At 47.6% G+C, this 26,404-nt stretch overlaps 11 protein-coding genes across 11 annotated transcripts; 6 read left to right on the forward strand and 5 right to left on the reverse strand.

The window, feature by feature from the left end:
* Positions 1–1,735: 1,735 nt before the first annotated feature.
* On the forward strand, positions 1,736–2,741 carry VFPPC_15007 (C6 transcription factor; the record flags this gene model as incomplete). Its single annotated transcript, XM_018292770.1, has 3 exons — positions 1,736–1,993; positions 2,049–2,624; positions 2,691–2,741. The coding sequence occupies 3 exons, from the start codon at positions 1,736–1,738 to the stop codon at positions 2,739–2,741; spliced, it is 885 nt and encodes a 294-aa protein (XP_018136560.1).
* Positions 2,742–3,314: 573 nt separating this feature from the next.
* VFPPC_12174 (MULE transposase domain-containing protein) lies at positions 3,315–5,651 on the forward strand (the record flags this gene model as incomplete). The annotated part of the gene is made up of 1 exon (XM_022428812.1): positions 3,315–5,651. One exon carries the CDS (start codon positions 3,315–3,317, stop codon positions 5,649–5,651), a length of 2,337 nt encoding a protein of 778 aa, XP_022283951.1.
* A 2,340-nt stretch (positions 5,652–7,991) lies between these two features.
* VFPPC_16989 (hypothetical protein) lies at positions 7,992–8,290 on the reverse strand (the record flags this gene model as incomplete). The annotated part of the gene is made up of 2 exons (XM_018294741.1): positions 7,992–8,054; positions 8,120–8,290. The coding sequence occupies 2 exons, from the start codon at positions 8,288–8,290 to the stop codon at positions 7,992–7,994; spliced, it is 234 nt and encodes a 77-aa protein (XP_018136558.1).
* A 2,065-nt stretch (positions 8,291–10,355) lies between these two features.
* On the reverse strand, positions 10,356–11,489 carry VFPPC_10897 (sensor of mitochondrial dysfunction Rtg2; the record flags this gene model as incomplete). The annotated part of the gene is made up of 2 exons (XM_018289193.1): positions 10,356–11,193; positions 11,275–11,489. The coding sequence occupies 2 exons, from the start codon at positions 11,487–11,489 to the stop codon at positions 10,356–10,358; spliced, it is 1,053 nt and encodes a 350-aa protein (XP_018136557.1).
* Positions 11,490–12,008: 519 nt separating this feature from the next.
* Positions 12,009–12,287, forward strand: VFPPC_17615 (hypothetical protein; the record flags this gene model as incomplete). Its single annotated transcript, XM_022429308.1, has 1 exon — positions 12,009–12,287. The coding sequence occupies one exon, from the start codon at positions 12,009–12,011 to the stop codon at positions 12,285–12,287; it is 279 nt and encodes a 92-aa protein (XP_022285665.1).
* A 486-nt stretch (positions 12,288–12,773) lies between these two features.
* On the reverse strand, positions 12,774–13,978 carry VFPPC_10896 (NADP-dependent leukotriene B4 12-hydroxydehydrogenase; the record flags this gene model as incomplete). Its single annotated transcript, XM_018289192.1, has 3 exons — positions 12,774–13,138; positions 13,197–13,759; positions 13,839–13,978. 3 exons carry the CDS (start codon positions 13,976–13,978, stop codon positions 12,774–12,776), a joined length of 1,068 nt encoding a protein of 355 aa, XP_018136556.1.
* Positions 13,979–15,064: 1,086 nt separating this feature from the next.
* On the reverse strand, positions 15,065–15,345 carry VFPPC_10895 (hypothetical protein; the record flags this gene model as incomplete). Its single annotated transcript, XM_018289191.1, has 2 exons — positions 15,065–15,187; positions 15,244–15,345. 2 exons carry the CDS (start codon positions 15,343–15,345, stop codon positions 15,065–15,067), a joined length of 225 nt encoding a protein of 74 aa, XP_018136555.1.
* A 2,034-nt stretch (positions 15,346–17,379) lies between these two features.
* VFPPC_10893 (nitroreductase family protein) lies at positions 17,380–18,082 on the forward strand (the record flags this gene model as incomplete). The annotated part of the gene is made up of 2 exons (XM_018289189.1): positions 17,380–17,694; positions 17,759–18,082. The coding sequence occupies 2 exons, from the start codon at positions 17,380–17,382 to the stop codon at positions 18,080–18,082; spliced, it is 639 nt and encodes a 212-aa protein (XP_018136553.1).
* Positions 18,083–19,453: 1,371 nt separating this feature from the next.
* Positions 19,454–21,502, forward strand: VFPPC_10892 (hypothetical protein; the record flags this gene model as incomplete). Its single annotated transcript, XM_018289188.1, has 1 exon — positions 19,454–21,502. The coding sequence occupies one exon, from the start codon at positions 19,454–19,456 to the stop codon at positions 21,500–21,502; it is 2,049 nt and encodes a 682-aa protein (XP_018136552.1).
* An 847-nt stretch (positions 21,503–22,349) lies between these two features.
* VFPPC_14845 (hypothetical protein) lies at positions 22,350–23,234 on the reverse strand (the record flags this gene model as incomplete). The annotated part of the gene is made up of 1 exon (XM_018292613.1): positions 22,350–23,234. The coding sequence occupies one exon, from the start codon at positions 23,232–23,234 to the stop codon at positions 22,350–22,352; it is 885 nt and encodes a 294-aa protein (XP_018136551.1).
* Positions 23,235–24,612: 1,378 nt separating this feature from the next.
* On the forward strand, positions 24,613–26,271 carry VFPPC_10891 (MFS transporter; the record flags this gene model as incomplete). The annotated part of the gene is made up of 4 exons (XM_018289187.1): positions 24,613–24,775; positions 24,840–24,873; positions 24,929–25,638; positions 25,715–26,271. 4 exons carry the CDS (start codon positions 24,613–24,615, stop codon positions 26,269–26,271), a joined length of 1,464 nt encoding a protein of 487 aa, XP_018136550.1.
* Positions 26,272–26,404: the final 133 nt, after the last annotated feature.

A 26,404-nucleotide genomic window follows, 5' to 3' on the forward strand; every position in this document is an offset into this window, starting at 1 on the left:
CAACACTGCCGCCTCAGTCACCGTCATAAGTTTGTCTCCTTGTTCAATGGCACTCGCGACTTCAGCAGCATTCTTGTTGGAATGAAAATTAACGGAAAGGCCCATGGCATGACTCAAAGCCGCCAGAGTAAGCCGCTCACGAGAAAACTGCTTGATTGGAACCTTGCACACGGCAATAACTAGACCGAGACCAGACTTGCCGTGCAGGAGAAGCAGCAGAATGTATCTCACCAAGGCGCAATCTACCGGGGTACATGGACGTTCAGAATCGTTCTCCAGTCAGGCAAGCTGGGCATGTTGCAAGGCAGAGCTGAACTTTACGGTTTCTTCTTGGTACTAGGTAAAGGATCCGCAATAGTGTTGTTATTTGTAGTATCTTTTAAGCGTGTCCTTTGTTAGATGAAAATGGACGCTGAACAGTTCCAAATATGTGAAAGAGCAATCCACAGTGCGCTCATCTCGGACATTATCACATTGTTACAGTAACAACATCCAATCCGCAGGTATACATCCAATTACCTATCATCGAACATGTGTTTTATGATCCCTTACACAGCATTGGGCTCCGCTCTAGGAGGATGTCTTCTGTGTTAATAGGTTTGACTGCTCTCTTGATGTAGCTACTTGCTGAGGATAGTGTTAAACGACATTAATAAACAAGTTTGAGTTTTCAGTGGGTCTGGTTTAGCGGAGTTGGCAGCACTTGGTTGTGTTCGCCCTAAATACGCCGTAATACAATCACAAAACATATCTGAACTTCGACAATAGCTTCAACCCTTCGATTATGGTGTGTAATAACCAGTCTTTGTCCTGGCCGTCGATCACCATTCCACCAAGGGGCCCGGAATATATGCAGCTCATTGCTGGAAATGGCGAATTGTGGAAGAACAGGTGGCAGCGAACGACATGGGCTGACGCCGGACCGCTGCCTGTGTCCGATTGACATTTCGACCTGGCATCCAGGCGTATGATGCTGAATGTGACCGAAGTTGGACAGATGTGGCTGGCTGATAAGGTCAACTTTGACAAGTCATAATATAAGATGCCACAAGATAATGAATGCTCCTTGTTGTTTCACTGAGAACGACATAGATGATGAGCTTAATGCTACACAGAAACCACGAAACGTCACTGCAAAAGTCATAAGGTAGTCACACGCTGAACTTGCAAAAATAGATCCCTCGTCTTTCGATATAGCTTCCAGAACGCGGTGTCGCAACCGAGCCTGGAGTAGCCCGAGCAATGTAAGGACGAGTTGATACGAACAGTAGAATGGGCGGGGAGCGCCTCTTCATTAATCTGCAGCAACTTTATAACACAACACTCGGTTGTACCGCTGGATTAGGTGAGACCTCTCACAACTTAGAGGCTGTGGCACACGGTACATGTGCATGGGTTGTCATTTCTTGGGTCTTCTTGCAGCCCGCGGCACTAATAATAGGGCCGGTAGGCTACTTGAAGAAGAGGCTGCTTGGTGAGAGGAACCTTGAACGACACCGTCTCTTAGTTGCGGTTCTGTATCTGTGCGGCGGAAGATGCCGTCAAATCCAATGAATCAACCACTCCAAAGCCGCATCCGCGGCTAGGGTGCTTGACTTCACAGCCTGCTCCGTTTAATGAAGTCCCCGAAACCGGTTGCGTCTGCTAAGATGAACATGTCGTTCTCACGTCTACGCGTATGTTTTCTTCTGGTAGTGGAGAGGAGCTGACGATGGGGAAACTTGGTAGGATAAATATGAACTCCATTCGCCGGCTTGCAATCCGTTTCTCCCCTTCTCAACTAAACCAGCGTGCGGCCCTCTCGCCGCCTATCCAATCAGTCACTTTTGTTGTTATCATGATGAGATCCGCATATCAACGATTGCTACCAAGCACAGCTCGATCTAAGGATCCCAGCCCGCAGTCGACTGACTCTGACAAAGGTAAATCGTTGCTTTCTACGTGCTCCGTAAACCCTGTAGCCTGCGAGCAGTGTCGCCGGAAGAAGGCAAAAGTATGAATGCCTCATTATATGTAAATGAAGCCTTTAATTGACAAGCAATTTACAGTGCGAAGGTCAGAGACCGATCCGTCATCGATGCTTCCGGAACCGTACCGAGTGCCACTACGATGTAGACGTGGGCGAATCTCGTTATTCGGCATTGAAGAAGAGGTACACCACATTGGATAAGGAGGCTAAACAGTTAAGGACAGAAGTCCATCAACTAAGAAGACCCTTCGGGTGTGTTCAAGCCACATCCGAAAACGAAGAGTACGAGGTTTTCATGCACATTCGATCAGGTGACGACGGCAACCAAATCGATGAACATCGTTCCTACAACCACAATAATGGTATAGAAGCAGAAAAAGACAAAATATCGCCCACTTCAACTGATGGATCGGATAAGCCAGACATTGAATCTATCAACACCCCTGTTATCATGGTCCCAGCATACCCTTGGACTGTCGTCGCGGGGGACGACGTGGTTTCTAAACTTATATCTCAGTACTTCACTTTCGATTATTTATATGTGTTTCCTCCGATACTTCGATCTAAATTCGTCCATGAGATGACAGTGGGAGAACCCAATGCGGCGACCTGCTGTTCCCCGCTGCTTGTTAACGCTATATGCGCACAACAATATGTGAGTTTTAACTGGTTAATCTTATGGCTGCTCAAATAGAGTAACAATAACTTATGGTCTGACTAGTGGATCATCTGGGTTCCGTACCACCACGAGATTTGGCTGAGCGGTTCCTAGAAGAGGCTAATCAATTACTCCAAAACCACATCCAGCAAATGTTGTCACGTTATGAGACTCATTGTTAACTAAGCTTCTTCTCAAAATCATTTTTCTTGTTGTTCGTGCTGCAGACTCTGTCTGCAGCCGTCTTTTAGACAGACTTTAATTGTACGCACCCGAATCTCTATTCGTGCGCACCCCCCCACATTCAGCCACGAATTCAGCCACAAGTCCTCCGACTTCGCGCATTGAAGCAATCGAATGTAAACTGCGTACTATTGTCACGACTATGAAAACCGACTAACTAACGGCTGGTTGAAATAAGAATAAATTCCCCTTAAATTCCAGGATTACAGACCACCAGTTAACAGCGAGAAGAAGGCGCTCCAGTAGTCTTTACGAGACTGAGTCTTCGACTGAGTCCTAGGTAGGACTTCGAAAAAAGTCCTAGACTTGTGACCTAGACAATGTTCAAAGGATCACATACTTATGGCCTTAAAATCCCGTTAATCGGGGAGAAACATGTGAGTTAGATGTAGATTGAATACAATAGCTTTATAAGCAGTCGACAAGACTAGCCCGATACTGGCTATGGCGCACCCTCCAGGCGTTCCTAAACCGCAGGATACGCTACCTGTCGATTCGGCGGATGAGTCTATTAGCGACTCCGATGAATGTGACGAGATCGACAACTCTAAGGAGTGGAATTGTCGACCGTGGGAGGCGGTCTTTCCGTCGGACTCTGCTCTTCTGACAACAACTTATCAATCTCTTGAGTTACTCCTTGATAAGCTCAAAGAGTTTTGTGTTCAGAATGGGATGGGCCTTATCACGATACGAAGTCAAAAGAATAAGGCGAAGACTAGAACAATAAAATATGAGCTAATCTGTGACAAGAGTCGGTATTACAACCCTAGGAAATCAATAGCCAAAATACGGAGCACGAATACAACAAAGTTTGCTCCCAACTGCCCATTCAAAGTCATTGTTCAATCCGTCCAGGCTAATAACTACGAATGGTCCCTGAGAGTTGTCAGCTCCCTTCATCGAGACCACGCGCCATCGCAAGATCTTGCCGAGCACTACCACTGGAGAAAATTAACGGAAGAACAAATGAACTTTCTGGAAGGTCTTTGTCGTGACAAGACCATCTCCACTCGGTCTGTTTACAAGCAACTCTGTCAAAAGTGGCCTAAGATTGTTATTCGCAGGAGAGATGTTTATAACTGGCGATGGAAAGTCAACCAAAGCAAACGTCAAGGGTACGGTCCTGCCAACGACTTTGTACGGACGCTTTCTGAGTCGAAGAATGTGTGGATATGGGGGTTAGACTGGATTGAGGACGAATGCCGCTTTAGAAATGCTGCTTGGGGATATCATAAAGGTGGGAAAATGTGGCAACAATTCTCGTCATGTCTCCAGATTGATGCGACATATAAGACTAACTGCTATAAAATGCCCTTGGTTACTGTTGTAACCGTATCATCAGAGAAGACTTCCATGCCAATATGCTATGGTCTTCTCAACAACGAGCAAGTTCCTACTTTTGAGTGGTTCCTCCAACAGCTATTAAGATTCCAACGAGCGGGCAACATCGCTCCCCCACAGGTTATTATCACGGACAAAGACGATCAGTTGCGTGATGCGGCACGGCACATCTTCCCCAACGCGCAACTTCAGCTTTGCGTTTTCCATATTAACAGTAATGTGGTCTTATCCATCAAGAAATGGTGGAAGAAACCCATCGACTCAGAAATAGATGGAGATGATGACGATGCAGATACTGCTGATATCCAGGAGATGGAACGTGGGAACGCTAACGTTAAAGACACAAAGGATATAAAACTTGGTCCTCTTCCCAAACAAGTATTAAATACTCGGGCTGGTCTGTACCTCCTCTGGAGATATATGGTATTTAGCAGATCGGAGGACGAGTTCAATCAAGCATGGCGGCAACTTCAAGAGACCTTTGAACACCAAGAGCGAATTTTGAAGTATCTCAAGGACACATACTTGCCTTTGAAGAAAGAGTGGGCCTGCTGCTATACTCGCCATTATCGGAACTTCGGTCTGATTACGACAGCACCAGCCGAGTCAAACCATCATTCTCTAAAGACATACCACCTATCCCTTCGGTCCGACCTCCCTGATGTTGAGGCAGCAACAGCTAGTCAGACAGCGGATAAACGTCAGCTGTATAAAGACAAAATACAACAAGCGAACACCACTATTCGGAACCTGTTCTCCGGAAGAGAGTGGCTTGGTCAGCTGCCTCTAAACGTCACTCGTTGGGCGCTAGACCAGCTTAGCGAGATCCACAGACTGATGGAATCAAGCCTGGTCTCTAAGAAGCCCTTGCCAACTTGTACAGGCTCTACTACGGCTCAATACGGCTTGCCTTGTGTGCATAAACTCTTAGAGTTAGCTCGTCAACATGAGGCACTGAAGAAGGAAGACTTGGATCCATTTTGGTATATCAAACGATCTCGAGAAATTGACGACCCTCTTCTTCAAGTACAACGTCCTCCGATGGGCATACCTAAGGGTCGGCCACGGAATGGCGAACCATTTGGCAGCGAACGTGCGATTCCTAATCATCAACTTGCGCCCAAAGCGTCAACACAAAGCGGCGTACAGAGGTCAGCACGTCGCAACTACTCTCAATTCGAGCTAGGGTCAGCCCTTGACGAGGAAGACGCAGCTGACTTACAAGACCAACAACAGCCTCGGCGAAAACGGAGTAAGACTGCTTCAATCACAACTCGAGTTACTCGTCAACAGGCAAAGGGACAGGGAGACAGGAAGAATCCAACTGAACAGCATTATTCTTTGGAGGTGGAGGAGGACGATAAAATAACAGAGTTATTGTTTGCGAAGGGAAAGGAAAAGGAGAAGGTTGGCGATAGCATTACTGTTGCAACGGATTAGGAAGTCACCCTGGGGACGGTGGTTAGCACACAACCGCCCAGGCGCTGTAGGTAGTCCAGTGGTAGTTTGGAAATACTGGATGCATCACTGGTAGCGAATTTAACCGGGGCATTATCGGAGACCTGCTGTGGCTGAATGTGGGTGGGTGCGTACGAATAGAGATTCGGGTGCGTACAATTAAAGACTGTCGTCTTTTAATACTAGAAAACTTCCCGTTCGTCCGAAGCAAATAATTGCTTTTTCCGGCTATTCTCAGTTCTCATAGCCGACGCCATGACAACCAGCATTTACGCCAAGTTTGCTTGTTCTATCAACAGAGGCAGTTTTATCCGACAGCAGCAAGAGGACATTAAGGATGCTTTTGCGCCAGATAGTCGGAAGGATCTACGAGAGGTGGAGGATCAGCTTGGAGCTTTAATTGAGAGGTAGGCGAGGATAAGGCAATAATTATTGCCTTAGATATAAATTAGACAAGTTTGCTTTACATATATAGTGCGGCAATTTTGCGACTAGTAGCCATAGAGCAGGTACAATAGTTTACGTTTATTAGCTGTTCTTGCTACGATGCTTACTTAAGTGCGTTGATACAAGTCTACTTAAGCTTGTTGCCTCTGCTCGGAGTCTTGTTGACTTCCATGCAAGGTACCTCCCAGCACTTTGCTTTTGTTTTTTCTCTCTCTTATAACCAGCAAAATCCAGCGAGCGTGATCGTCCTCTTCTGACGTGAATTTCTCCCTTGTAGAGGAGCTATGTCCCTTGCCTCTATCGCGACCTGAGGCTGTACCTGCGTGGTGGAAATATACGGTTCTATATCCGCCAAAACGCTGGCGAAAATAGCCGTCCTGTGGCGTTCTTCCGCTGGTGCGACTGCTCGCACATCACCTCCTCACCTTAAACCAAAGACTTGTCTTTCTTGTCAAATGTTCGTTAGTAACAAGATCGAGTACAGACTTCATATTACATAATTGGGTCCTGAAATTAGTCTCAGTAATTATCTTTGCCCACAAAGACCCTGCTGTTTGAGAGACTGTCAAAGGGCAGACTGGGAGACCCATAAAAAGACTTGTGGTAAACAAGTAGACGACACGACATCATTTTCGCACCTCCAAGAGGAGTCCGTATCGTCCAATGCTGCCATGGCTTCTGGAGCTAAGTCCGGTGGCGCACCATAATCTGCCGTGTCAAGCCAAGGGTGACATATCGGACCAAAAATGAGGGAAGTACTGTAGACAACACTCTTGGGCGTTATTGATTGGAAGCTGCTGGTAAAATAGCGTGATAAGTGGGGTTTAACTCATATCGCGAGGCCAGCCGCCTGGCTCATCCTAAATTGTGGAGAATTCGTTTCACTTTGCGACTGAGCACAAATTTCACTTAAGGCGATGTCAAACATAGTCACGGTGGCTATATAGTACGAAACTCGACGTAGCTTTAGCGATCACTCTTAAAATGTCGTCGCCGAGGAAATAGAGGTTGGTCTTGATGAGCTTGAATGTTGACTCACGAAATAATGAGTATACCAAACCGATCAGCATCAGCTACCAAGCCGCTGGGAGTCTTGCCACCTGCAGGCCACGACTCCGCTCCTCGATGCCATCAATCGACAGGGGCTTAGTAGTACGGGAAAGAGACTAGAGTGGTTATTTATCCTGCTACAAACACACAAAATTGATTTCGCCCGGTGGACAGTCCTCCAGTGGGGCAACTATGAACATAATTGCATGTACGTCTTCGAAGTTATGAGTATGTCTCATGATAGCCCTTACGTTTACACCATTTATTTTCCGACTCTTTGTCGTTTGATCTTCTATATTACTACGATTGCTCATGTGTTAGGTATTTATTATGCAGGCTAGCTTGGAGCCATTCCTCCAAGTGTTCCACATCCTGTCTATGGCAGCTGAAGCGCCACCAGCTTGAAATGGCAGGAAGTTGGTGTTGGGAGGTAGGGGGAGGTGCCAAGTTGTCAAGGCGGCTAGTGCGCCATGTATCATACAGTAATGGCCTGAGCGCTCAGGGCTCAATGACCTGGTCTCCAAATCAGGAAGCGATCGATCGATGCGAGGACACCCATCGTGGACGCTAAGTACGTTTTTGAGCAGTCAAGCCAGAATGCAAGGGTGGCACGATTCGTTCAGAGAGACGTGCCAGGCTGGTCGTCAATCCACCAACGCCCGCCATGGATTAATTTCCTTCCCTACAGTATTCAAAACAAGGGAGAGACAAAGAAGACTCAGGTGAGGTGCAGCAGAAGTATTCGACACCAAACCCAGTGTGGCAGCATTATGGACGTGCGATATGACTGATTGTCAAGGAAAGTTGAGTGTCGATGTCCATCGTTTAAGCTAGGCATGGATCAGCCTGAGAGGCCTTACCTGGCCACTGTCTGAGAGACTGGTAGACCTACTCGTGAGTATAAATGAGACTGCGATACTCCAGAAACCGTCTGACATTCAAATCTTGCCAGCCACCTGGACACAAATTCTGAGATTCCCTCCTTTCCTGAAGATGCTGCCACAGAGTAATGCATCTAGTTCCATCCCGGTGTCGTCAAAGGATGTTAGTAGTTTGCACCCTGAAGGCGTTCCCGAGGCATATTGGATCGCTGGGGTAGGCTCATTTCTCAGTTTGCTATTCATGGGACAGCGGATTTATACAAAGCTTGTTATTATTGGGAAATTTCAATTAGACGACGGTAGGTGCGCCCCAAACTAAAAGTAGCCGCCTTAACAGGGAATTTTCCTACCTTTTCCCACTAGACAACTCCATGCAGTGCACTGAATATTACAGTCCTCCTTGCTTTGGCGTGGGTAAGTCAAGATTACGTCCTTAGCTTTGATAGCGCCAGACATGCTGAAAAATATCAAGGTCATATGCACCGTCTCGGTTGCCTTATGTATTCGTGAGTCTACAGCTCATGTAAGCGATATTTGATTCCCAATACTAATAGTGTATAACATATAGACATGTTCGCTCAAGGTGCGGTCGGAGTCCACGCCTCGGAAATCTCAGCCAATAAATTAGAAGATTTCTTAATGGTATGTCTTGCGCCTCAGGGAGCAATGCCGCGAGCAACAGTCCTCAAGCAAGTCATTTCCACCGTGAACTAACGGGAAACCACCTTAGGATGCATATATTGCCGCACCAATTTACGTCGTGGGCAGTAGTTGTGCGAAGATCTCGCTTCTAATCTTCTACTTGCATCTCTCTCCCGAGAAATGGTTTAATATAGCGAGCCGGATCACACTTATCTCCGTGTCAGGGTACACAATTGTCTTTGTTTTTGCGCTTATCTTTGCCTGTCACCCAATATCGCTGAGCTGGGATATCACGGCTATAGGGACTTGCATTGACCGACCGACTCTCTACATTGCTATCGCCGCGATGAATATCGTTTCAGACGTTGTCATGTTTTGTCTGCCGCTGAAGATTGTGTTCAGGGTTCGGATTCATTGGAAGCAGAAGGTGGAATTGCTCTTCATCTTCCTCTTCGGCTCTCTGTGAGTCCCTGAGCTTATCAGATCGATATGGATTATGGCCACAGCAACTGACCACGTCAACTACTTCTAGCACGGTAGTTACGTCCATAGTTCGCATTAGCCTCCTCCCAAAGATGCTCGGAAGCTCAGACCAGACCTGGGAGGCCACATGGGCCAGTGTCTGGGTGTATGCAGTGATTCCTTCTCAAGCGCGGCCTAGTGGTTGATACTGACTTCTCGACTGTGACTAGGGTGGTAGAAGCCAACTTGCTCATTATCTGCGCAGCGCTACCGACTGTTCGAAAATTCTTTACCAGCGTAGCTCCAAAGCTTATTGACGAGAGTGGTCACAGAAAAGCTGACGAGGAGTCGGCCGACATCAACAGCAAGCCATTCGAACTGAAGACGACGGGAAAGACCAATAATTCGAGGATATGCGAGTTGCAACAATGCCAATGCGCTCAGTCTGACCCAGACGATAACCGCTCCCAAAGTAGTCAAAGCGAGCGCTACTTAATAACGACGCATGAGGCGGGCACAATAATGGATATATCCTCACAATGCACAGCCAGGTTTTGTGCTACATCCGAGCTCTACAACCTGGAGACGGCAAATCATGCTTTGCAATGCAAAACCGTCTAGATGAAGTGCCAAGTAGGAGGCAGGTAGTGAGGCGGCAGACAATATGACTAATTCGGACATTTTTCGTTGCCATGTGATCCCGGCAACAAGGCGGTGTTTATACCTTTTCTTTTGCTATTACAACCCTATTACTCTAGAATGGAAATAGTGTACTTATTTATTGGAGTGCGACACACTTAAATAATTCTTGGTGATCCAGTCGGATGAGATGCACACGTGCTTATGCTTGCTCCCATAACTAGCTGCAGCTTTTTCCGTCCTGCTTGCTGACTCCGTCGACCCAACAGGCATATGATTACTCCTTCTTACTTTTTGTGGCCCTGAAGTGAGTTGGTAAGACTCGTCTTTAGTACAGGGGGTCCATGGCTGTATATGTCTTCGATAGCTCGAGTGCTTCCGAAGGACAGGCTATTCGAACCTGTTCGTACTGCCAGATGCTTCTTATGGAACTGTAACGGTACGAGTGCACGAACAAGGTCGAGTGCGACTTGGATGAAGCGATTATTCACAAGGAGAAAAAGAGAACCCGTAAAGGAACTCTGGCTGAAGCTATTTACACAATGCTCACAAAGTGAGACATTCATTAAACGGGCAGGTCACATGATTCCCTCACAATGGTCTTTGTATCTTCGAATTGTTCCCTGCCGACAGTGTACCCGTTGATAATTGAAATGGGATAGTGTTGGCCCTGTGACTGGTTGAGGTAGAGCAGAAGGTATCCCCAGCCTCGAAATCCGCCCCCAGACAGATAGATTCGAAATCCGCCCTCACGCTGCGCCTCTTCTACCATGACCTGCGGAATCTCGAGCCGGCGGTATGCATCTGCAAAGTTTTTGATCATCTCCTTTCTTAGTTCATCCACCGCATGATCGGCATCCTGAGTGCTTTTTCCCTTTTTGATATCATCCAGTCTCTTTGTGAGGGCCGCAGCTCCATATGGAAAACTAAAACTTCCCTTTGTGCTGGTCCTAATATGGCCTTGACGGCTGATAATCCAGGTGATTTGCGTGCTGCCTCCCCCAAGGTCCATTACCAGTCCCTCCATAGTCACGAAGCCGCTCGCAATGCCCAACGCCCCGATTTGACCCTCCTGCTCCTTCTCAATAAGCTCAACCTCCTTTCCAGTTGCTGATTTAATGGCATGAAGAAGTTCTGAAGAGTTTTTGGCGAGACGTGTCGCTTCTGTCGCTACCAAGTAAATATACTTTTCAGGGACACCAATGTCTTTGCATATCACCATGAAACGCTGGAGTGCATCGCACACTGCGTCTATAGTTTTCACTGGGATTGGTATCTGCTCTCCAGTCTCGGAATCAAATTGTGAGTCATATAGAGAAATTGATGACCGGTATACTAGGACTGGGGGGAGAATCCGAGCCATTCCTACCGAAAGGTCTGAGATCGAGAACCGGATTCCATTGCTATTATGACGAGTAGAGGAATGTCAACTTCTGATTATGGATATGTACATAGCAAATGACGAGGCAGTTGAAGTAATTTACCTTCCCATATCTACGAGGCCGACGAGCTTGTCCCTGTGGCCCTGCCAAGGCGGATGCCCATCCTCTATAGAAGAGATCCGAAGGTCTGGCAGCCGGTTGAATGCATCATTCTCCGATACTGGTGGAGTTTTGTCGCCTTCGGAATACTCGGAAAAACTGGGGAAATCGATCACTTCAAAGTCTGAGATGTCATGGCTATCGGATTGAGCCTCCATGTTGTAGTGGCCCTTTGTAGGAGTTGAGAACCTTGACAAGTTTCGAGAAAGTCTACTGGCAGACTGTCCTGAATGACTTTATATGGGTTGAATATGTGCGAGGTTTTTCTTTTCATTGCGTGCAATTTGCTTTTCAGAGACCTTTGAGGGGCCTCGTCCAGACCTTGAGAATGCATGAGTGTGGCTGCTTTAAACTTTCTCGTGTCCATCAATTATCGACGCAATCAGGATTGGTGCATGAGCTAGCGGGAAGTGGCTCTATGAGATTAAGAAGTCACCAGTAACTCTGCGTGTATCTCAGCACTCGGGAAATTGTGTCGATCTACCGAACCACCCCGAGCGTGTATTGGCCATTTGAAGGATTCAATGTTGCGTAACTTGGCGGCTGCCAGTGACAGAGCCCGTGTCGCTGTCTTGAACTCTGCAGCTGGATCATGGCCACTTAAGCACCCGGGTACCTATGTTAGTAGTGCACCTGTGTTGCATTGCAACTACGTCTGATACAAGGGAACTTCAAATATGAAGGATGACTTGATTGTTGGATCGTCAAACGCTACTTGGTGTCCCGTTGGTGGCAGAAACCAGCCCTCCGCCACATTGGCCCGCGTACATGTAGCCAACATTGAACCAAATATTGTCACCATCCTGCTCCTACCAGTGCTGCGTGCCGGGTATATGCAGCCCCAGCTTAGTGCTAATAGTGCTCGGCACTGTGCCTTGATGCTAGCACAAGACCTTCTCCTCAGGAATTGTGGCACACGGGACTGGTGTAGAGTTGCAAGCAAGGGAGGCTTTTAAATTGCAACATGAATGGCCAAGAGCTTGTAAGGCGCACTCTACTGACCTTGCGCTGGGTGTACGTGTCCAAAGTTGTATTGGCAGCAGCGTAAAGATTTGTGCCGGGCTTGAGCGGCCGAATTTGTCGGTTCTCGCTATTGGGACAATGCTCTGATACATGGTCCTGCACCGATGGTGGCATCATGCTGTCTGGTATCCAGCTAGGTCAGGGTTAAACTTGCGGTCGATCTATTATACGAGATAACGTCTGTAACTGAATTTGGAAATATAGGAACTCCGCCTGGCATGGCACATTTGACGGCAATCGTGTTCAGGGTTTGTGCTTTGGACAGAGCACATCATCGTCACATCTGTGTTTAGGTTCTCTTGAGGCATTGTGGGCGTTTTGCGCTGCTTATGGCAGGCCACTTGACGAATTCTCGGGCATAAGTTTCGCTATGGAATCATTCAATCATGGCCGTCCCCCAAAGACTTCAATGTTATAATTTACAGCTTTATCGCAGGTGTCGCGGGGTTCTTGACTTCGACCAAGAGCTTGCCTTGGTTGGCGCCTTTGTATAAATCCACCAATGCTTGTTCGGCGGACGCCAATCCGCCTTTAATAATTGTCTCAGTCTTCTTCAATTTGCCCTCCGCTAGCCACTGAGACAGTTCCTTTCGAATCTCGGGGATGCGACTCTGGTGATCAAAGACAATAAAGCCTTGCATCTTGATTCTCATAGTTATGACTTTGGAAATGTTCTTGGGACCAACGGGGTTGGCCGAGTTGTACTGGCTGATACCACCACACATGACGAATCGTGAATGCTCCTTGGCTCGAGCCAGACACATGTCGAGTATGTCACCACCAACTTTTCGACTCAAGTTAGTAATACAGTGGACAGACTATAGGAACAGGTAGATACGAACCATTGTCGAAGTAAACGTCGATGTAATTTTTAGTGGCAGACTTGAACTTTTCTCGGAAGTCAGGATCCTTGTAGTTCAACGCGATGTCAAACCCAAGTTCATCAACAAGCCAACTGCACTTTGTGTCCGATCCACAGATTCCAACAACAGTGGCGCCCTTGATCTTGGCGATTTGGCCAGCTACACTACCTGTCGCGCCAGCAGCACCGGAGACGACGACGAGTTCTCCTGGCTTTGGGTCGCCAATTTGTGTCATTCCCCACCACGCCGTCGCACCAGTGAGTCCCAGTACTGAAAGAATGTCTTGGGGCTCATTGGGATTGAGACCTGGAAAGGACGAAGCGGGCTCAAACTGGCCCTCTCCAAGTATGGCGTATTCAGTCCATCCTGACATAGCACTGACATAGTCTCCTGCCGCCGCCCGTTTACTCTTGGATGCGATAACCCGGGCGGCCGTGGCGCCTCGCATCACCGCGCCAATCTTGACCGGCGGAAGGTAGGAGCGAGTGTCTTCAACGTTGCAAACGGACTTGTCATTAGCAGTTGTCTCCAAAGCCCAAATTCTGCCCGGCATAAGCATCAAAAGAGTCTGGTTATTTACCATTTAGCCACCCACGCATGGCGGGGTCCAAAGAAAGGTACAAAGTTTCGACGAGAATTTCTCCATCCTTGAGATCAGCTGGTGAAGGTATCGGCGTTGTCTTTTTGTGGAAAGTCTGGCCGGGGACGATCTCTGCAGTCGGCCGCTCGGCCAGCACGACCGACAGATTATCTTGCTTCATGATGATCGTGGTTGCTTGAGAGAAGTCCGTAGAGTGAGTGCAGCAGTTACTGTCGAGCTTCTCACCAGAAATGTGGCCGTTTGCTGAGGCGGCTGGCCACTGACCTTTATAATGAGACGTCTCTCTCCACCTTCGCCATTTTGACTACTCCGTACCTTGACACACCATCATCGATTGGTAATACAGAGTTGCTGATGCCGGCTCAAGTAACTTAAATGGTCGAAGCTTTGAAGGTGTGGTTCGGGGACTTCTCCAGATCTGGCGTGAGTTTGAAGACAACCTCGGATGGCCCACACAACCCACACAGTCTGGACACTGAACGAGACAAATGAACGAAGAGGGGGAGCATTAGTCGTAAGGAATTCTTTGGGGGAGTTTGGTGGTGAAACCCCAGCCGGAGCTTTCTGAGACCATGAAAGCCCGACCGCCACAATCCTAATTTAGCGATAAAGTCCGGTAGAAGTGCCGAGGTTGGCCATCGATACCACTCCGAGGTCAGCTAAACAAGGCGATGTTCTCTTGTAGACGGGAAGCAATTTATTGTGAGGCCACTGGGTACACCTTTGGGAGCAAAGGCTCCTGCAAAAGCAAGCTATTGTTTGGATTCTTTCGGTTTTTTTTTGTGCAATAACTTCGCGAAAGTCTAATTCAGGATGCAATTCTCAAAAATAACAGGCTGCTGCTGATCAACAGCTTTCCGTGTTTCGTAGGGGCTGCATTCGGTGTGATTACTCTCGTTGTGAGAAGTTAAGGGTGATGCATGCTGGGGAATCTTGTCATAGTATAAATAGCCCAACACGTTTTTTGAGTAAGGTTTCCAGCGGCTGCATTGGTTCATGTCCCGCTATTATTCCACGGTATTATTACTCAAGAATTACCCTAGGTAGGCTAGGCTATTCAGATCTTAAAGGGCTCTTTGCTTCAGGGTCAATTTGGAAGCCCGCAAGTCGTTTAAAATGCATTCCCAATAAGCCAGCTTTTGATTGAAACATCAAATGTGATTTGATACCTCAACTCTCCCAAGACCAAACTTCATTCTGTCCAATCAGTTCGACCTATTCAAAGTCGATTCATTTGTGTATTTATTTATTTGTCCAAATGTAGTGCGTGTTTCACTTTGTCCATTGTCGATTCCTTCTTCTCAGGCTTGGCGTGGTCTGCTGCTGGATTTGCTACAGGCACAGCAGGTGCTGGCTTATCAGGATGCAACTAGTAACAAGCTTTAGCCTGCAATCTTGTTAATAAATCCTAGATGCGGTGCATACTCTTTCCTCTTCCTCCTCGGCTCGTGCAATAAGGTCATGCTCTGCAATAGCAGCCTCATCCGTGATACCCGTCTCCGCGTGTGGATGTCTTGCACCACTCATTTTGCTACCGTATTCTCGTCAGATAGATATATGAAAGTGTTTGCAGCTGTGTTTTCGGTTAGAGAGTCAATAAGACAAACTGCGGAAATGCATTATGATCGAGAATTTTGGGCGCTCAGACAAAGTTGGGGGGTTTTATAGCTTTGCGAGAGCATCATGTGCTCTTCTGGAGGTTATCGCCACCGTTTGACGCCATGATATAACCACCACGTCATGGCTGCCAGACAACCAATGAACAAAGTTGTGCGCCACTTGATCACACCACTACGCGGGGAGCTCTATTGCGCTGCATAGTGCGAATTGGTATTCAAAGTCTTAGTATCTGACCCATATGCCCAGTTAAGGTTCATAACACCGAGGGGCGGCAGTGTCCGCAGCCTTTTAGAGGTGCAGCTTCAACATCCCCGTTTAACGGATCTTGCGTCACCAACGGGCATAGTCTCAGATGTTAACAGCCAAGTTCTAGTGGCAGCAGAGCCTTGGACGAAATTTAACAACGGGCGTGAGTCAAAATCCGTTAGCTTCCTGGTTATACTTGCCCACCGTTGTCTTTGCAGTCTTCCTGGGACTCATTATTATGCTATGGGCTGGCGTTTTCCCCGACTTCGAAAGCTCTAATAAAACCCAAAATCTGGCTCTGAATTCTCTGGTATATTGGACAGGTTGATGTCTGCCCCTTTAATGGGCTGTAACTGGAGCTCGACGTCTCGTTATCAGGATATGGTGAGGACTTAGAAAATAAAGTAAAATAATCCGTCAAAATAATCTCTAGATTCTCTTATGCTCTAAATATCGAGATGGTAAACAACTTTTGAGAGCTGCACTTATCTGACCGATGGCCACATTCAAAAACGTTGCGCCGGATTGTGGTACAATGCGCTGTGTGCGCGGTAACAGGACCAAGTTGCAACGCCTCGCACAAAGTATCATGGGAAGTGGCAAACGCATCATAACACTGTTACCGAGTAATCTCAGACTGGTCTGGGTGAAAGTAATGCACCTCTGCATGCAAGTTAAATTTCTTCCACCTACAATTGTACATCTTCGTTATGATCCAGTGCACCCAGTTTCCATCGTTCGTATTTTAAGGAAGACTTTTACAGCAAGGTGATAACGAGTAATTGTAATTTGCTGCGAACTGTTGTCTTTCACTTTCTCACCAATAATAAAACACTGTCTGGCAATCCTCATCTTAAAAGTAAACGATGACATGTAGAGATGTTAGTTGCCTTTATATTCACAAGGGAAATATACTACTCTTTACTAAACATTTACTAAAAAGTCTCTATAGGCTCTTAGCATGAAACTATACACACGTTTTAATTACATTGAATCGTCCACTATAGATATGTGTCGCAATACCGCGCGGCATGTGGAAGGAAATTAGGGAACAGGAAGAAGGACCACACATTAGTAAGAAAAGCGCGCGGCACTTTTGTCAGCTTGAATATTTAACTGCTCCTAATAACCGCGCGGCATGAGCCACATTTGTTGATAACATCCTATTGGACCCGATACACTTTCCCCGTTTTGCAATCACACAGTGAGGTAGCAGGCTCTTATTTTGCATTACATGCTTCCCTCTGGTATGCTATTTTTGGGTGTAGCTCACATTTCTGCACAGACAGGCGGTAACCAGACGTTGACACTAACCTTGAGCTTTCGGTTGCCATGAGTTTCTAGTTTTTATGGCGACCAATCGGCCCTCTTAGAAGTATACTCATGCTAACCCTCAATCCACAACCTCTGTCGGTAAAGAATTAATAATTGACGGATTCCTATGCTAAACATGAGACATGTAACATATTGCAACAGATTACCAATGCTTACCAAGGATCTCTTAAAGCTTGAATGCTATGGTCGGTAAGCTTCTTAGCAAGTAGGAAACATATCACAATCTAAGACCGCAAAGTAGTATATAGGACAGCACAGTTACATAGCTTGTAGTTGTCTGGGTTTGTATTCACGATTCAACTTTCCACGTATACTGTCGCTTCAAGCTCTACAATTGGCGTGTATAGATCTGTTTCCAGAATGGGCTCTATTGCAAATATTGGCGCGGATCAGTGGCTCGCCGCCGCCAGTTACCGCCGCACCGTTTACCAGCTTAAGGGAACAAGCAGCGCCTCTGATGAACGTGTCAGGGAGATTATTGAAAAGGTCCTCTCTTTCGCTCCATCCTCATACAATACTCAACCCGTTCGTATCACTTTAGTGACCGGGCCAAAACACAAACAGCTTTGGGATAGCATTATCACGGCTGCCCAACCCGTGCTCAAGAGTATTAGCGAGGATGTATGGAACGCCATGAGCCCCAGATTTGAAGGCTTTAAAGGTGCATATGGATCTGTGAGTAAAGTCTAACGCATAGTGTTGGCGCAGATGTATGCCTGTGAAGCTAATTAGTGATCAGGTCGTCTTCTGGGAGTCACAAAATACGATTAAGGAATCGGGCGAGACACATAAGTCGGCCGCACACATGTTTCCTGAATTTTCCGACCATGCCAACGGTATGCACCAGATTCTTGTATGGACCGCTCTAGAGCTAGAAGGACTTGGCGCAAATTTGCAGCATCTCAACGCTATACCACCAGTGGAAGCTGCTATTAAGAAGTTTCTTGCTGTTCCCGACGATTACAAGTTAAAGGCTCATTTGAACTATGGTGATGAGGTTGCGGAACACCCTGAGCAACCTCAAAAGCTATCCTTTAGCGAGACACTGAAAGTAGTTTCTTAAATCGTTAATTCTATAACTAGAGGAATTGAGCTTCATTACAAGCGTCACACTTATTGCTCAACCCAAGCAAAGATCTTGAACTTCAAAGTAACTTGTGGTTCTAGTACGGATCGCACTGGTCAGGTTGCATTGACCTTTAAGTAGTAGCTGCTTAATTATGGTACTTGCCCCCATGGGGTCGTACTAATGCTGATTCCGTGTTTTCTGTCATTAACGACAAGCACAGCTAACCTTTGGTGTCTTTAGAGCACTAAGCCGAAATAGTCAGAGTCTAGGGTCCAGTCTAAGCGCCAGTCAATAACGAGTCGTTGTTGAGTCCTTGCATTTTAGTTGAACCATTAGACAGACTCCCGCTAGTCAATCAAGAATTAATTCCTCTTCCACTCTAAACCAAGATCCTGCTCTAAATGTCCGCGGAATATCCAACAGAGGACGGGTGTGTTGGCAACTACGTGAGCTGCAATCGGACGTTAATAAGCCAGCTTGCCGAAAGTCCAGGCGACAAAAGCAGCTCTTGAAACTTGAGTGACGTCAAGTCAACGCCAATCAATGTCAGATTAGGTATGGACGCTCAAGTTCTTATGATGGGCTGTGGGGTTTGCGGGGATTGCCTGCGAGTACCTGTAAATATCAGGCCATTGACATGGTCTAGCGAATATGAAGTCGGCGGCCAAGGTGGCAGGTTGTCCCATCATGGCTCTAATCAGTCCATGGCTTATCAGTCTCGGGTGTTGGGATGCATTCGACTTTGCACACTAGACTCAATAGTATGTGTGCCCATTCTGTCTTTGGTCTCACGATGAGTTGGACAGCCTCTAGAGACTACGCAAAAGGAACTTTCACATCATGCGGCTAGTGGAGACACTGACCGGACATTGACGCGGGGGGTTGGTGGCTTCCCTGAAGACATCGCCGATTCGTACCAGACCAGGGAAAGTCGTGATGCTGCAAGTTTCGGCACGAGTACCGAACAAGTTGTTAAAGCCCACCACCAAAGACGGGCCAGGAACCCGCAGTTGAAGCCTCGGAACGTGCGGAAGCTTGCCCTTATTCACACCTAAAAGGCTCCATGTCTGCGTAATGCCGCTGTACCCGTGGTGTTGGTGGAACTCTCTTGGCAGAAAATTTCGTTTCCCAACTCGGGCAATTGTGTCTGCAATATCCGTCCAACTCTACATGAGTATTGCGCTTAATCGGCCGGAGAGTCCTTCCCTTCATTCAGCGTCGTTATCAGACCGCTCAGAAAAGGAATCCATTCGGACACTCTATCGGTGCTTGGAATCTCGCCTCACCGTGGCCCGGACACCTCGCAACGAAATCTTGACGACTGTGATCGGGAAGTATTACAACAGGGGAAACCGACCTTGATTGATGGATCTTACAAATGAGAATGATGTCGCGTTCAGCTACGGAAGCACACCACCCAACACAAGTCCCGAATCTCGGTATGACAAAACAACCAAGGATAATGGTGCAGGCTCTCTAGGAACATGGTGGAGGAACCAACTCTCTACTGTAGTGGAAGCTCTGATGGGTCGTCACGGCTCGCAAGGAGGTGATGGCTTGAATGCTTCTATATCGCCAGAATGGTATGGAGCGACTGACGACTTGACCAGCTTCAACGCTCGCCAACGTCTCGACGTGGAAGATGGCTCTGCCCCTGCAAATCACCACACGCATGCTAGCATGCTGGTAAATCAGCTCAATCCCAGGCAATTGGCAAGAAGAAAAGGAGGTAAACAAGCCCAGTCTGGTACTTCGACTGCTGTTTCAACACCGGATGGCGAACGAATGGGCACCCCAGTGGACGGCAGCATTCTATCACAATTACTTCGCTCTTATGCGGACTATCCAGCGTCAGAGAGCAGATATTCTCTCACTGATGGCACTCAAACGCCAGACCATGACGTGACAGAGTCAGAAACAGAAGCCGCCGGGGTACCCAAGAAAAGTAAAAATAATAGACCCAATATCAAATGGTACAACAGTCAGCAGCACCTCGCCGAACGCGCGTCAACACCAACACCATGGGACCGAAAAAAACAGCCAAAGCATAACAGACAGGCAAAATTGACAAAACACATCGCCAATCTACTTGCCAGACAGCAGTACATCATGCAGCTATGTCGTACGTTAATGATGTATGGGGCGCCGACACATCGTCTAGAGGAGTACATGACAATGACCGCCAGTGTCTTAGATATTAAGGCGCAGTTTTTGTACATCCCCGGCTGCATGTTCATGTCGTTTGATGATGTTCTCACGAGAACTGCCGATGTCAAGATCATCCGAGTTGTTCAAGGATTGGATTTATCTCGGCTAGCCGCCACACACAATGTGTACAAGAACGTTGTTCACGACCTGATTCCCCTTGAGCAAGCCACGGAAGAGTTAGACGAAATCATGAAATCTGCCCCCCGGTACAACAGATGGCTTGTGATACTCTTCATGGGACTTGCAAGCGTTGCAGTCGGCCCTTATGCATTTTCTGCTCGTCCCATTGATCTGCCGATTATTTTTGTGCTTGGAATACTTGTCGGGTTCATGCAGCAAGTCATCGCTCCGGCGTCATCAACCTATGCCAATGTTTTGGAGGTGTCAGCAGCTATTTTGACGTCATTTTTAGCACGGGCGTTTGGAAGCATTAAGCACAATGGAGAGTATCTCTTTTGTTTTTCAGCTATCGCACAATCAGCAATCGCCATGATCCTTCCCGGTTTTGCAGTCTTGAGTAGTAGCCTCGAGTTGCAGTCCCATCAGATGAATGCCGGATCGATAAGATTGGTATATACGATCATCTACTCTCTGTTTTTGGGTTACGGAGTGACTGTCGGAACGACCATCTATGGACTCATGGACCCGAATGCGACAACGCAAACCGAATGCCCAGCAAACAGCCTTGAAGCTGCTTATGGAAGTAAATATGTTCAGCACTTTCCGTTCGTCGCTCTATTCTGCTTATTCGCTGCGCTTACGAACCAGTCAAAGTTGAAACAACTGCCCGTCACTGTAGGATTAGGGGTATGCGGATACGTGACCAACTATTTCAGCACCACGAAGCTGGGCCCCAACCAAGTCGCAAACACGGTGGGTGCATTCACAATTGGGTTAATGGCGAATCTTTACAGCCGTATTTGGCATGGACACGCTGCCGCAATCATTATTCCTGGCATCTTCACACTAGTACCCTCTGGCCTGGCGTCCTCTGGGTCCATCATTTCCGGCCTTGACTTCTCGGAGCAAATCAAGCATAATTCCACCACTTCCAGTGCAAGTAAACAATTGACAAACTCAAACTCATTGACCGCATTGGGATATGGAATGATTCAAACTGCAATTGGGATCTCTGTCGGTTTATTTATGTCCGCTCTCATTGTGTATCCTCACGGAAAGAAGCGAAGTGGAATATTTAGTCTGTAGGTCAGCCAGAGCGAGATGGAGCTTGGCGTACGTTGTGTAACAGTGGGCGACTTTGGATATTATAAACTATTTAGAACCCAAGAGGATATATAGTAGCATGGACAGATTGTTTTCCACTTTGCAAATTCACTAAATGTGTAGGGTCGCATGGTAGAGAGAAGCCTCTTTCGGAAATTAGAGAAGGATTCTCTCACTGACTTGTCAGGTGGAGCTTAAGGCGTTTTAAAATCTCTTAAATGGCTATTCGTGTAGGTTAATCAAGCGTCGCGTGACAACTTCGTATGTCTCTATGATGCTATCCGGGTCTATGGCATTGGATCTCGGGTCACAACGCATTACGACGTGGACGAACCGTAACCGGGAGTAAAGGTCAACAAATTAGGCTCCCAACTCCCAGCAGATCAAGAGGCACGGCTTGTGGGAAAGATCACTACAGTCCCATATGTCTGTCCGTGGAGACCGGGAGTATCGACCCAGGCGGGAAAGATCTGCGTGATGCTCAAACCGTCACGGCTCTACCGACTGATAATCCCAGCAATTGATGAAGCAATACGATTTATGACAGAGCCACCAAGCGGCTTGGATACTTTGTTCTTTGAGATACGTAGTTTATCGTCCGGAGCGCAGGCAAAGTACAACAGCCGCGAAAGACACACGTGCGCAGTTTAGCCATGATATTTCGATGTTCAAACTTTGGGTCTATTTGCATTTATATCAAAGAGTTCTTTCTAACGATAGTCTAAATGCCGGTCACTTATTTCCTGTTGATTGTGCCGCTGGCAAATGATACTCAAATTGTGAGACAACAACCAAGGAGAGAAGAGCATGCAGCCAATGTTTTGCCGCTCTAGTTTGACCGAACAAAGGATAATTGACCGCCAGCTCCCTGGTTGTCAAGGATAAAAGTCCCTTTGGCTTGTGCGCAGACGGAACCGTCACCATTATGTACAGTTTTGGTTCCGCACTGGGCGAGTGGTTCATACTGGACAAATCCTGCTTGCCCAGGGCTGACCGTGAAAGTTTCAGAATCACCATTCGTCACAGCAATAGAGTGAGAGACATCTACCGATGCTGTGAATACGTCGGCAGCACCAACAGACATACTGAAGGAATCAGTAACTGTCACGGAGTGAGATAGCTGAATAGCGCAAGAGTTCCCTTGGCCAGGGCAGTTAATAAACGGCGAGACTCGAGCACCCTGAGCCAGACAGGTAACGCAGTCATCGCAAGTAACAGTTGTAGACCCGCTGCAAGAGTCTCTCCGACGAGCTGTGAAGCTATCTTGCCTGTTTCGCTTTGCTTTCTTGGCGGGAATAGACGAAATAGAGGCAACTAGCTTGCCAGACGGAATACCCGCCAAGTTGTTACAGCCGGTTTGGTCACACTCAGCCGTGACGACATCAAGCGCTGGGGTAACAGAATCATAGCATCCCGACTGGTGAAAGATGCCTTGCAAAGAACCACACTGAATGTGTTGGTCCTCTTGGCTCTGTGGTAGCTGAAAAATAGCAAGACCGTTAGGACCGCCGCTGGTAGTGACGGTAATATGGCCACGGGGATCGTTATTGGGGAAGAAGTTGTAAAGTGTGCAGGTATTGACTCCCTCTGGACTGATGTCAATAGTTGGACCGGTTGGATTGGCACAACTACCACCTTGCCAGACGACTGTGATGCCTGCCTGGACGGTGTAGCCCAAGGCGAGCGTAAGAATAATTGAATTCGAGATGGTCATTGTATGAGTCTAATAGCGGAGAGGGGAAGGGTTTGAGGAGTTCGGCTCAAGCAACAAGTCAAGGTCATGTATGGCAAGGTATGGCTCTCTTATATACCCGAGGCTGCCGATGAAGCAACAGCGAAATGTCTCTTTTGTGAGTGAATCTATTTGACAAGTGCGATCCTCTCGTACACTGACGCAACTTGCTTCGTAGGTAAGCCGCCAAGAAGGCGCTTTTACTAGACTGATCCGCAAAAATACTTTAGCATGATTACAAAATACGTTTCTGCGGGTCGGAGCTTCGTAGAATACAACTTTCCCAGGCCAGGGAGTGGTGGAATTGCAACTCTCCTGTAAGATGCGAACTGGCCCACGCTTCCTGCGACAATTAGTGTCATCTTTCTGGTATAATATTTGTCGATCATAGCTCCAAGAGGATAAAGTAGCTCGTCACTTGGTGACGTCGTCGGCTTCACCTTGTGGTCTCACCTTTTGCTGCTGACATGGAGCGAACTCTTCTTGATATTTTCTTGACACGTAAAGTATACAGGGCAGATCTTGACTAAGTATTTGTGCCAGATTTTATCGTCTCTGTCTTGGTACGAGCACGAGACATCTCCTACTGTTTACTGCAATTCTACATACACTAATGAATTCATGCATGAAGTATGGAGGTGGGCTAAATAAGTCTTTGGCACAGGGAATGTCGTCTGCACATGGTGATTTACTGTAAAACTTGGCTTGGTCGGCCAGCAATGCCAATAGACCAAGCTAAACTCAAAGCCTAGGTTCACAGAAGCCGAGTGTCGATCAGGGGTACGGAAGGGCAAATGTTCGTACAACAAGTTCTGGGCAGCCGGAAAGATCTCATGCAACGAGGCCGTTGAGCAGATAAGCAAACCACGACCATCCAGCCAGCTACTTCGGATTTACCAAGATGGTCGTATCGGCTTGCCTCGCCAGACGGCAGAGTTTCCGCAGCTTTAGATTCTGGAATAGCGTCATGCCTCCTAAGACCCACCATCAGCAACCAGCAGGTGCTTGGGTAGTTTGTCTCAGACAATAAGCCGGGAGTTCCAATATTACGCGGTGCTACAATTAGTGCCGAATTTTTGCTTTGGGAGCACCAGACCATAGACTAATCTTTCTCCCCACGGTAGTCATGGTAGTGAAGACATAGCCGACATTAGACCGACCCGATGCCCCCTTGCCCCCTCTCGGCAGTATTTGCCGACGATCACAATGTGATCTGCTCGGATGGAAGTTGAGGCACCATTCAGCTTTTTTTTGTCTCTTTTTCCGGCCGTGATTAGACCGGCAAGCAACCAAATCGCTTTCCCGTGCGATATAAGCAGAGAAGTTGGTGAGCACTTAAAGACGTTCTTGAGTCTTGACCATGGCAGAAGAAGCTGGAGCCGCTCCCTCAGCAGGGAATGCCTCGACGGCAGAGGCGCAGGCAGATGATCGTGTGGCGTCCCACCAATCTCTCAATGCTGACATTGAAACCAGAGTGAGGAGAAAAATTGACACACATGTGTTGCTGCTGCTGTGTTTTCTTTGTAAGTGTGTATGACGGTGTTTAAAATCTTGGGAAGCTGTATTCTAATAGCCGAGTCACGGCAGTCTTGCTTGCTTTTTTGGATAGGTCAAATATTGGGTAACGATGAACGTCTTTCTTAAGTCTTGGACAGGATTACTGACAGCGCACTCAGCAATGCTCGAATTGCCGGTATGGAGGATGACCTTGGGCTAGATAGCGACAAGTACGATTGGCTTCTTACCATATTCTACATCGCCTATATCCTATTTGAGCCTCTCATTATTGTATTCAAGATCTTGCCCACACGAATATGGATTGCGATACTTGTGCTCGGCTGGGGTATTGCCGCTACAGCGCAAGCCGGCACTCAGTCCTGGGCCGGAATGATGGCTTGTCGCTTCTTTCTGGCGGCATTCGAAGCTGGATATGGCCCCGGTGCCATCTATCTCCTGTCGTTTTTCTACCTGCGCGATGAACTGGGGCTACGTATAGGCATCTTCTTCTCCGCGGCTCCCTTAGCGACTTGTTTTGCGGGTGCCTTGGCTTATGGCATCACATCAGGACATTCCAAACTTGCTGCTTGGCGTCTTTTGTTTCTCGTCGAAGGTGCTCCAGTCTTGGTCATGGCCGTTGTGTCCTACTTTGCTATGCCCAACAGCGCCCATGAAGCATGGTTCCTAACCGAGGACGAGAAGCGGGTTGCTTTGGCACGCCAAATAAAGCAAGTTGGAAAAGGGAGTCGGGTGGGATCCTTCAACTGGCAGGAAACGTTTGCCATCTTGCTCGATGCAAAAGCTTGGCTGACTGCCCTCATGTATTTCTCATGCAATGTTTCGTACTCATCATTGCCAGTTTTCTTGCCAACCATTTTAAAAGACATGGGTACGTAACATTGAACCTCCCTCCTCCGCAATGCAGGCTGGCAAGCTGGGGTTAACATGTCCGGTCTGGTGTCCAGGTTTCTCCGGCTTGGACGCACAAGGTCTTTCTGCTCCGCCGTATTTTCTCTCGTTCCTTGTAACAATCACGACCACTTACATCGCTGATCGAACGCAGCAGCGCGGTGTTGTGGTCATATTGATGGCATTGCTAGGTGGCGCTGGATACATCATGCTTGCTGCGGCATCGACAACTGCGGTTCGTTATGCTGGCGTCTATCTCGCTGCAGCGGGAGTTTTCCCGACCATCGCAAACATTCTCCCCTGGGTCGTGAATAATCAAGGCAGTGACGAGCGACGGGGAGTCGGGGTGGTTATTATCAATCTGTTGGGACAATGCGGACCACTTCTGGGAACTAGAGTGTATCCGCAAAATGAACGGCCAGATTACGTCAAAGGCCATGGTATCTGTGCCGCATTTATGTTCTTTGTCGCTCTTCTTGCTGTGGTTCTGAGAATACTTTTGGCTTGGGAGAACAAGCGTCTAGCTGAAAAGTATGACGGAAACGTAGCTACCGATGGCAATGATGACGAGGGGGTCGAGAATTACGGACCGAGGTTTAGATACGTGCTTTAATTTAAAGGCACTGTGATAGGACGTGGAAAACAAATTGGGCATGAAACCACTCAGTCCGTTGGCGTTGGCGCTTGATGACAGGCAGGATGCGCGTGATATTCGCCCAGGCAAATCCCCATGACCAGGGATGTAC

Source organism: Pochonia chlamydosporia, chromosome 2 (assembly GCF_001653235.2).
Source record: "Pochonia chlamydosporia 170 chromosome 2, whole genome shotgun sequence".
NCBI lineage: Eukaryota > Fungi > Ascomycota > Sordariomycetes > Hypocreales > Clavicipitaceae > Pochonia > Pochonia chlamydosporia.